General features: G+C 37.3%; 1 protein-coding gene across 1 annotated transcript in view; it reads right to left on the bottom strand.

Moving 5' to 3' along the window:
* LOC106685785 (probable cytochrome P450 301a1, mitochondrial) overlaps positions 1–11889 on the bottom strand; it is a gene marked incomplete at its 5' end in the record, with an annotated part of 81241 nt that overhangs the window by 56834 nt on the left and 12518 nt on the right. Inside the window, 1 exon segment of the mRNA XM_067052906.1 lies at positions 3412–3575. Within this exon segment, the coding sequence (XP_066909007.1) occupies positions 3412–3575 (164 nt within the window).

Raw genomic sequence — 11889 nt, 5'->3', positions numbered from 1 at the left:
GGGATGGAAATTTTCTTCAAAGGTCGGACAAGGGTGGTTTTCCAGGAAGATGGGAATATGGAGTTTTGCAATGAAAAGTTGTAGATGTGGTAAAGAATGAGAATGATGACAGGGAGGCTGGATTTTATTAGTTTTACTGGAATACTATCAGAGCCATAATCATTAGTGTGGGATTTCAGGACAGCGGAAAGTAATTCATCGTAGGACAGATGTGAGAAAAAGAAGTCTTCAGGATTGAAATTGTGATGTTGAATATCGAAAATAGAGGAATTATGAGCATAGGATAAAAAATGGTCATTGAGGTCATCTGGAATCACATGGAAGGAACTGAGATTAATGGATTCTGGTAGGGATAGGTTACGAAGTATTTTCCGTTTGGATTTGGAATCAGAAGCATTGGAAAGGGCATTATGAAAGAAGGAGGTTTTAGCAAGTCGGACTACGGATTGGGTTTCATTCCGGAGGATCTTGAAAGACATGTAATCGGCAGATAAACGGGTTCGACGGTATTTGCGTCTCGTTGCATCTCTTCTTTATCATCGATTATATCGTTGCATAATTTCCTTTATTTCGGCGGTCAGCCAAGGTGCAGTGGGACAGCGTATGGTTCTGGTGTTCAAAAAGGAGCATGGATATCTAATATGGATTGTAGGTTTGAGGTCAGGGTGGTTACCATAAGGTCAATGGAGTTATAGGAATATATGTCCCATTGTAGAGAATTAAGGCCAGGCTGAAGGGATTCATTAGTGATTAGGTCTAAATTGCGGTATGATACTATTTTGGAGGTGATTTCACGGGTAGGTCGTATGTAATTTGGATCAGATCATGTGATGAGAGAAATGGAACGGAATGTTGAGAAGAAGACGGAATTTTGATGGGGGAGTCACAGATGTAAAAGTCTAACCAGGTGTCGGAAAATTGGGTGAGGTGGGTAGGAGAATAAGGAACAAGATGAAGGTTAAGGGAAAACAGCAGGCCAGTTAGGGAATGTTTTTCAGGAGATTGTGAGAGCATAATCGCCAGCGACAATAATATTGGTGTAGTGGGAAACCAGGTTGACGAGGTTGGATGCGAAGAAGTTGTCGAATGGAACACGAGGAGGACGGTAAACTACGGGAAATAACAGAGGAGAGGTAATGGAGGAAATTTCAATGAACAAGTATTCCACGTGAGAAAAGTCATGAGAAGGAGACTGCAGGAGGATTTTGGCCTTAAGACTTTCGTGGATATATAATCCGACACCACCTCCCCTGCGATCAGGTCTGTCATGGCGTAGGAACGAGTAATATACAGTTGTAAATTGCAATAAAGATATTAAAAAAAAATTTAAACATTACTGTAACCTGCAACGCGCTTCTCTCCTGAGCAAACCGAATACAAGCAAAAAACACGTGCTCCGCTGTTGCTTCGACAGTCTGACATCCAGGGGATTCTGCGGTGTTGTCCAGTTTGAATCGGTACTGGTGGGCTTTAAAGCATTCATGTCCGGTCAACAATTGGGTTATGTAAAAATCCACCTCACCATGCTGGCGGCCATACCACGGTCCACCTCCCGAAATCTGCTCGTTACTAGGAGAACCTCGGTCTTATGGTCTGGAAGTTGTACCGAAGACAGCCAACCTCGAACCGTAGCAATAGCCTGGTTATCGATGAGGGTAACCTCTTCCAAGTATTTCGCCGCCACTACAACTGCAACGTCATCTGGGAATCCCACAACTGTGGATCCCTTCCGCACTGTCACTTTGAATATTGCGTCGAACATGACATTCCATAGAAGAGGCCCTTCTACCGAGCCCTGTGGGACACCATCAGTCACCTTGTATCTCCTTTAGCCCATGTCTGAAAGATAAAACAGAACTCTATCTTTGAAATAGTCAGTGAGAACTCTCATAAGATATGGTGGCATACTCCGAAGGGCATCTATTATACAGGTCCATCTTGCAGTGTTAAAAGCATTCTTAACATATAGAGTGATGATAGCTGCATAACACTTGGCACCTCTCCTCCACCTTGAACTTGCAATTGCTGTACGGGCTATCTCGACTACCAATCCAACAACATCTATCTTGGATCAAACAAAACAGATAAAACGACCTAAACAGTCGCTATCACCAAAGACGATTATGTCCAAACTACTAATACTTAACGAACAAACATACAAAAATGTAGGTACAAATCCAACACATAAATGAATGACTGGCGCATACATAACCTTGACGCGCCAGGCCTAAACGGGCTCTCGCCCTTGCCCAGGAAGCTTCCGCCACCATAGTAGACGCTCTGAAGAAAGATGGCATAAGGGTGAACCCGACTAAGACTGACGCAATATTTATGTCATTTCAAAAAGGTAAATATAGCAGCCAGTCTCATAGATTTGTAGTTGATAAACAAGGCCGAAAAATCTCCAACTCCATCCTCTACCTTGGCGTGACACTAGACCGTCATCTTACGCCATCTCATCACACCAAGGAGAGACTCAAGATAGCCCGTCTCAAATCCTATAGGCTACACCAGTTGCTCACATCTCCTCAACTCTCGTTATGGCTGAAACTGCAAATTTACAAATCAGTCATAAGAACCACATTGCTCCACGGTGCCCCACTTATGAGAAACCTCTTCAAGACTACACTAACACGACTACAGGGGTTCCAGGGATCTATACTCCGTAAGATTAAATAGCAAAAGTACTTTGAACTTAAAACATACTACAGACTAATTACAAATTTACCAACATCTCCAAAATTATGTTCAATAATATGTGTATATATTGATAGTTTTTTATTTAATTAATAATTAGATTTTAGATGGCACTTGAAGATCTTTGGCTACGTGACGTGGACGCCATATTTTTACGGACATACTGCTTTCGGGAGCACAGACAGTATGGAGGGGGTAACCCAAGCTCACTTAGATACTACCATTGTTTCCATGGTACAAGGACAGACTACCTCCTATAAATTCATTACAGTCCATTCGGTAATTTTGGCCTTTGTTAAGTAAAACATGATATACTCTATTAAATTGCTCCATGTAAAGAATATGTAGAATGTGTATTTTAGCAAGTTTATTGCTTAAATCACAAACTTATATACACAACCAATGATTAGAAGACTATTAAATTCAAACTAAGAAAGCTCTGAGGGCAACTAGATAGAATCATCATCGCTTTTATTAAGTAACGGCTAAAGGCAAGGTTCCATGTTATAGATTTCTGTAGTGCAAGTACGCAGATATTTAATAGTACTTCTAACTATCAAAAACATTCTAATAGTACGACTTCAATTGTCAGTTTACACAATGTTAGTGGCTGCGACAGCTGTATCACTATCACAGTGGAACCTTCGCTTAGTGTGAAGTAGATTTTATTCAATATATCTGTAGGTTTATTGTATTTGGAATGTTATATCCTACCTTAATGTTTCTTTGATACAAGCTTTTAGGTAGAGCATTTGATCCAACTTTTTCATGGTTATTGGGCCCTTTTGAACAACACGATTTATTTCTTCATACAATTTGTTCTGTTTTTCTTCATGTAAACTTAACTGATATAATATTGACGAAACTGCAGCCGATGTCTGAAAAATAATAAAGAACTATCACACTTTTGTTCAATTACATAGTTAATTTTTTCAAGAATAAATTATTGTTTTGTGATGTAGTTTTATTCATTAAAAGTCCCTTCGATGCAATTAATTTAATGAATAATACTTATCAAATCCCAACCATGAAGTATAATGTCTGCATTATACTAAGCAATAATAAGGCTTGGATTCTCTTACTTTAAAAATACCAAATATGTACATACATATGTAATATTTTAAAAGAAATATGTAAATGAAATAAACTTATTTTATTTATTATTTTCGAGAACCGACCCTGTTTCATAATAAAGTACAAATTAATACTATTAATCTTGTTGCTTTAACTTAATACAATTACACTGACTTGTTCAATAGTAACTTGTACTTTAGTACTTTTTAACTCCTGTAATATCAGTAATAGTCCTCCCTATTATAAAAAAAAAAGTATTAGTGTAATTAACAGGTTGTTTTGGATACTTGTACTATGAACTAATACTACTAGCTTTCATTATGAAACAGGCTATAAGGCAACTATAACAGTTCAAAACTCATGTATTTTAAATTTTGAATCGTAAAATAAGGCCACATCGGGCTTTTAATTATATATTGTAATAATATACCGACTTTAAAAAAGGGTTCCTTTCAATTGACATTTTCACTGATGACGTTGGCAATCAACAGCATTGCTTTTAATTCTGAATTAGTTTTTGGTACCAAGTGTCATGGCTGCTACTAAGGTTCTAGTTAGTTATCTCTCTCTGTTTATTCCTTGGCCACTCTCGTATTAGCTCATGTGTTGCAGTGAAAACCAGTAAACATTTACTTTATACGGAGTTAAACCATATCAACGTAATTTTAGTGGGGTGAGTGATCAAATTGACTATTATTAAATAAAGAACTAGGGCTCGTAGAATAGAGAATTGACCAACGTGGCAGGCAGCCTCTGACAATCAATTTTTCAATTTTCTTGTCTTTTTTAAGAAAATATAGATATTTCGATAAAATTATATTGGAATATTTCTGCAAATATTCGATATCGATGTTACCAATAATTGAAAACATTAAAATATTATCGATATACCTTAACTTAACTTATAAGAATAACTTATAATAAGAAAGTCAAATTTCTATATTGATATTTGATTCCCAGTCTTTTTAAACCAAATATCGATATTTCGATAAAATAGTATCGGGATATTGTTGCTAACCTTCGAAATCGATATTAATTACAATGCCAAATATTGATATGGTTATTAAATTATAGAAACAATACGGAATTTTCGTTTTGAAATGTTATATAAAATATTGCTAATTTTCTATTACATAATATCGATATTTTGATCAAATACTATCGAAATATCTTTGCTAAACTTTAATATCGATATTAATAACAATGTCAAATATCGATATGGATATTTAATTTTAGAAAGAAAATACTGATATTTCTTTTTAAACATTTCTAACCTTTTTAAACAAAATATCGATATTTCAATAAAATGATATCGAAATATCTGTGCTAAATTTCAATATCGTTATTAATAAAAATGTCAAATATCGAAACAGGTATATAATTACCGAAACAATATATCGATATTTCTTTTTAAACATTCCCAGTTTTTTAAAAAATATTTTTAATTTTCTATAATAAAATATCGATATTTTGATAAAATAATATCGAAATATCTTTGCCAACCTCAATATCGATATTAATAAGAATGCTTAACAACGATACTTAAGATTGCTTAACAACGATGTTTCTTTTTAAACATTCCCTGTCTTTTTAAACAAAATATCGATAAAATAATATCGGAATATATCTTCTTAACTTCAATATCGATATTTTATTACAGAAGCAAAATATAGATATTTCTTTTTAAACATTCCCAGTCTATTTAAAAAAAATATCGATATTTCGATAAAATAATATCGGAATATTGTTGCTAATATCCTATATTGATATTACAACAAAACTGATAATCGAATTAAAATATGTAATTATCAAAATAAAATATCGATATTCCATTTTTCAATTTTATAGTCATTTTAAAAAAATATCGATATTTCGATAAAATAATATCGGAATATTGTTACTAACCTTAGATATCGATATTAATAAGAATGTCAAATATCGATATGGATATTAAATTATTGTAATACATGGATTTTCGTTTTGAAATGTTATATGAAATATTTTTAATTTTATATAATAAAATATCGATATTTTGTAAAAATGATATCGAAATATCTTTGCTAACCTCAATATCGATATTAATAAGAATGGCAAATATCGATAAACATATTTAATTACGGAAGCAAAACACCGATGTTTCTTTTTAAACATACCCAGTCTTTTTAAACAAAATATTTATATTTCGATAAAATAACTCGAATGTTTCTTTTATTTACATCTATATTTTTCAGGTGACATTTTTTTTTTCCCTTGTTTTTGTTTCTAGAGATATTATCGGAGGACAATATCAATATTGCGACATTATCGGTTACTTAATATCGAAATCAAAATATCGGATATCGGGGACCAAATTATTATACACTATGATAATCAGACCAATCTGGACATATGAGATTGAGCTTTGGGGCTCTACTAAACCATTAAATTCCTTCCCGCATCCAATTGTTACAATCCACAATCCTACGTAAAATCATTGATGCTCCTTATTACGTTACAAATAAACTCATCCACAAAGACCTTAACATCCAATTCGTTTTGAAAATTAAAATCGGGCCAGATTTGGCCCCAAACAGGCATGTGCCTTTTCATTCCAAACTCCTTACCCATCCTAACCCATTAGTTCTTAATCTCTCATCCTTAACAATCCCTGATAATCCTCCGATGCGTCTGAAAAGAAGATGGCCACGGGACCTTCTAATTTAAATTAATGCTTGAAGTACCACCAATGGGTGGTAAGTAGTGAGAATAAGGGGGAGCTGCGGCACTTCCGTGGGCAGCCAATCAGAAGCCAGTATTTTGGTCACGTGGCCTATGGCGGGAGATTTGAATTCCAATATTCAGCTCGACCCACCCTTAACCATTCACGTGGTACGTCAATAAAACACCCACTAGGGGGTCACGTGATCATTAGCCAGCGAACCGGAGGCTAGTATTTGATCACGTGACCCCCTAGTGGGTGTTTTATATTTCAATTTAATTCGACATAACCTTAACCACTCACGTGATAATTAGGCCACGCCCTCTTTTAAGTCACGTGACTGTCACCAGAGGCTGACTGTGCTCGGCCGCCATTTCGTTTTTTATTACCGCCATTTTTATTACAGGGGTCTCCCGACCTTTTTCATTACGTTCAGCGCCACATTGTGAGGCTGAGTGTACGCCGCCGCCATTTTGTTTTTTATCGCCGCCATTGCGTTAAGAGGGGCCACGTTACCCCCACCACCCATTGATGGATCAGGTACCCACTTCTATACTACAACCAGTGGCTGAGTGTGCCCGACCACCATTTTGTTTTTATGCTGTTTGAGAGGCTTACTTGTTTTGGAAGAGGCTGAATCTACCCGGCCGTTATTTTGTTTTTGATCGCCGCCATTGCATTATGAGGGTCTCGCGTTACCCCCACCACCCATTGATGGATCAGGTACCCACTTTTATACTACAACCAGAGGCTGAGTGTGCCCGAACACCATTTTGTTTCTATGCTGTTTGAGAGGCTTACTGGTTTTGGCAGTGGATGAGTGTACCCGGCAGCCATATTCTTTTTTGATTACCGCCATTTTATTATGAGGGTCTCGCGGAATTTTTCTTTTAGATCACCGCTATATTGATTACGTGACGTACGGGTTTGGTAGAGGCTGCGTGTATCCGGCCGCCATTTTATTTATGAGCGTCTCGCAATCCTTTTCCTTTAGATCCTCTTCTTTTTCTTCACCGCCATATTGGTCACGTGATGTACGGTTTTTGGAAGAGGATGAGTGTACCCGGCCGCTATTTTCATTTTTGTTCTCCGCCATTATTATTACTAGGGTCTCTTGACCTTTTTTTTTTCGTTCACCGCGATATTGGTCACGTGACTTATGGAATTGGCGAGGCTGAGTGTACCCGGCCGCCATTTTCTTTTTTATTACAGCCACTTTATTATGAGGGTCTCGCGACCTTTTTCTTTTCGATCACCACCATATTGATTTCGTGACGTACGGGTTTGGTAGTGGCTGAGTGTGCCCGACCACCATTTTATTTATGAGGGTCTCGCGATCCTCTTCTTTTAGTTAGCCGTCATTTTATTTACGAGGGTCTCGCGATCCTTTTCTTTTGGTTAGCCGTCATTTTATTTACGAGGGTCTCGCGATCCTCTTCTTTTCCTTCACCGCCATATTGGTCACGTGACGTACGGGTTTTGAAAGAGGATGAGCGTACCCGGCCGCCATTTTGTTTTTGATCGCCACAATTTTATTGTGGGGGTCTCGCGACCATTTTCTTTTTGTTCAGCACCATATTGTGGGGCTGAGTGTACCCGACCGCCATTTTGTTTTTATGCTACCATTTTATTTATGGCGTTATCGCGATCCTCTTTTCCTTCACCACTACATCGGTCCTATTATACTACAACCGGGGGCTGAGTGTGCCCGACCGCCATTCTATTTTTGATCGCCAATCGAAGGCTAGTATTAGGTCACGTGACCCCTGGTGGGGGATTTAAATTGAAATTTAGTTTGACATAACTTTAACCACTCACGTGATTAGTAGGCCACGCCTCTTTTATGTCATGTGACGGCCACCAGGGACTGAGTGTGCTCCGGCCTCCATTTTGTTTTTATGCTGTTTGAAAGGTTTGAGGGGTTTGGCAGGGACTGAGTGCACCCGGCCGCCATTTATTTTTGATCGAGTCAGCAAACTGGAGGCTAGTATTTGGTCACATGACCCCTGGCGGGGGATTTAAATTCAATTTTAGTTTGACATAATATTAACCACTCACGTGGTCAATCACGTGATCATTAGGCCACACTCTCCTTTAAGTCACGTGATCTTCGACCGCCATTTTGTTTTTCTGCTGATGTTTGAGAGACTTAAGGGTTCAGCTGAGGCTGAGTGTACGTGGCCGCCATTTTGTGTTCTTGATCGCAGCCATTTTATTATAAGGGTCTCGCGATCCTCTTCTTTTCGTTCACCGCAATATTGGTCACGTGACTGACGGCTTTAGCAGAGGCTGAATGTACCAGGCCGCCATTTATTTTCCCTGCGACTTAAGATACTTAGGCTTTAGGAAGTGGCTGAGTGCGCCCGATCGCCATATTGTTTTTACTCCATCTTAGGAGACCTTAGGTTTTAACAGGGGCTGAATGTGCCCGGCCGCTATTTTATTTTTCCGATGTTTCAAATATTTGTGGATTTACATAGGGGCTAAGTGTGCGCGGACGCCAATTAATTTTTATTTTAGTCGCCCCACCACCCATCAAAGGGCTAGGTAACCACTTTTTATACTATAACCTTCCGTCGTCATTTTTCTTTTCTTGCAACTTGAATGTTTACCCCCACCACTTATCAAAGGCTTAAGAGTTTACCCGGTTGCCATTTTGTCTTTCGTTTGTTTATCCCCACCACCCATTGATTAGATGGGTCAGATACATACTACAACCCCCCTCCACCATTTCGTTTTTCCATGCGCCTTGAGAAACTTTAGGTTTTGACAGGGGCTGAGTGTGCCCGACTGCTATTATGTTTTTGGTCGTAATTTTGATTTATTTTGTTTATTTTATTTTTATTTTGTTTGCCCCACCGCGTGGTTTGTTGGGTATCAAAGGACAAGGTAAAAACTTTTTATATAATAACCTCCCTTCGTCATTTTGTTAGCTAGGTGCTGAGTGTGCTCCGCCGTCAGTTTATATTTTAATACTTTTGACTTTGAACTATAATACTCTCTATTTTAGTTTCCTTGGCGGATATCGATAAAGCAACATGTAATTCCCTGAGGTTTGAATTTGGAACAGGCAATACCTAAAACATAAATACAGATATTGGTCTCGGTTATCACCTTTAAAAATAAAATGCAACAAATTACAAAAGAAAACGATTTATTTTATTGGAATAAGATACATACATTTATTATTATCTTTTTAAATAAATGTTAGATTGTCTTTATACTCTATTCTATTCTTCAATTATATAAATTGAATTAGAGAAAAAAAGTAACTCAATAAAATAATCTCACACTTGAATAAAATAAACCAAAAGAAATCGACACTTTCATTATCAGGTGTAAACAATTATAAAGGTTTCAATCTGTTCACTTTCAAGAGGAGGCCGTCTAACTTTTTAAAGGACCAGCCGCCCCCCCTTCATTGTCACATCATACATCTCAGATACCATCTTCGCATACATTTCACTCAGAGTGTCCAAAATGGAACAGATGTCGCCAATAGCAAAGTTTTTCGTTTTGGAGACACGATCTCACGTATCTCCTCTGAGATTTTCATACGTAGCCACTAAAACCAGATTAAATTTCATCGGAGTGTCTGATCCTGCCAAAAACTCTGAAAGCAATCGGTGGAGGATATCTGTTTGATTCAAGAGAAATTCCATTACATCGATTGATTTGGAGCATGGAATGAAGAAAATGTTGAGATCTCCTCCGAACACTGTCTCAATCTCATATAAAGGTCCTATAGCCGCTTCCAAACGCCTCCGCTTAGTCATGACGAGCGGTGTCTCTCTCTGCCAATAAGGCAAATGGCTCAAACACTGATTTTTAAATTTAAAAATCTTACCGCAGAAAGAACATGTTCGTCTTGACAGGGTAGTCTCACATTACTTTTCGTGGCGGGATCCGTCATATTTGAATGAGTATAACTAAAGATTTCATATGAATATGACATAGGTAATATACTAATATCCTTATTTCTAGTAATATTTACAAAAGAGTCATTATTTCCTAATTTTAGTACACAACTTTTAGGTATAGGAATAGGTAATGTAGTATTAGGTTGTGGGCATAAAACATTTTGTTTATATAACATATATACATCAATATCTTCTATATATCTAATAAAAGGTTCTTCATTATTAATAGTAGTAGTTTTACAAGAGGTAATATTATTTTTGATAACTTGATTAATACAAGAGTTTGTATTTTGTAACACATTTGTACAATAATAATTTGTTTTGATATAAGTACAGTTTCCGGTAAAAGCTTGGTTGTGAGAAAATATAATTAAGTGATTGGATACAACTGTTGTTACAAGATTGTTTTGGTGTACTGATGGAACTGATAACAAGTACAATGTTGAAAGTTTTCTACTTTCTTTTGGGATTGATAAAATATAGTGAATTGTACCATTTCTTATAGTACAGTGGATTTTGCTAGTTAACCATAAAGTTTCCAAATCTTTACTTATCATTTTCTTGTTGATTGTAAGTTATTTAAGTAAGTTGTTTTGTATACTATTTTCGTCATGTTCAAGATTTTCAATAATGTAATCATACCTTTCCTTATCGGAAGCATCCATATTACCAGTTAACCATTTGATAGCAGTACCGAGACCATTAATAAGTCCTCGTTTATTTCTGTTATGTTACGTTAAAGATTCGATTTTATCTTCTAAGTACAGAATTTGTTTAAGTGTCAAGTTATAAATAGATTCTTTAGCTGGGAAATGTATTAAAACCTGTTTAATAGTTTGTATATTGTCAATTAAATAAAAGAAATGTAAGTAGTGAATTACTGTCTCGTAATCTTCTAAGATAAAAGAGTCAGCGAGCTTAAAAGTCATTAAACCTCCAGAATGTGTCACGTCAGTTAGTTGATAAGCTACCCCGTGTGGAGTAGCTAGTCTCCCATCGGCCGCCTCCCCAGGTGGCGGATAGGGGGATTCTCACCAGATATGGCGGGAACCGGGAAAATAAAATACCCGGGGTGGACCAAAACTAGAATCAAATCCAGACGCGACGGTTCCTAGAATAGGCGGCGTACTGGTCAGCGTTTGTTCTTCAGGTTAGAGGCGGCTGTGTTTTACCTGGCAGTAGGTATAAAATGCTATTTACCATTCCGAAATACAATGGAGGGAAATAATTATAATCATACTACGGTGCAGGGGCACGGAACCCCAGTACCGGCGTCGATTGGGAACGAGAAAGCGGGTTCCCCGTCATTACGTCATCACACGTCCGCAGTGCTGCAATGGCGGGAGACTTGGCCGTTGTAGCATCTAATGTTACAAGAACTACTTCGTTGGTTGAGACAAACGAAAGAAAAATGGTGGCTGGAAAAGTCAGGCTGTTTTCAGGAAGTGGCAGTGAAGCCGACAAAGACACAGGACCTGATAGTCGAGATGGAAAAATGAG

Source organism: Halyomorpha halys, unplaced genomic scaffold, assembly GCF_000696795.3.
Source record: "Halyomorpha halys isolate HHAL.00 unplaced genomic scaffold, Hhal_1.1 Scaffold742.1, whole genome shotgun sequence".
NCBI classification, from domain to species: Eukaryota; Metazoa; Arthropoda; class Insecta; order Hemiptera; family Pentatomidae; genus Halyomorpha; species Halyomorpha halys.
This window is presented reverse-complemented; position numbering and strand designations above follow the sequence as displayed.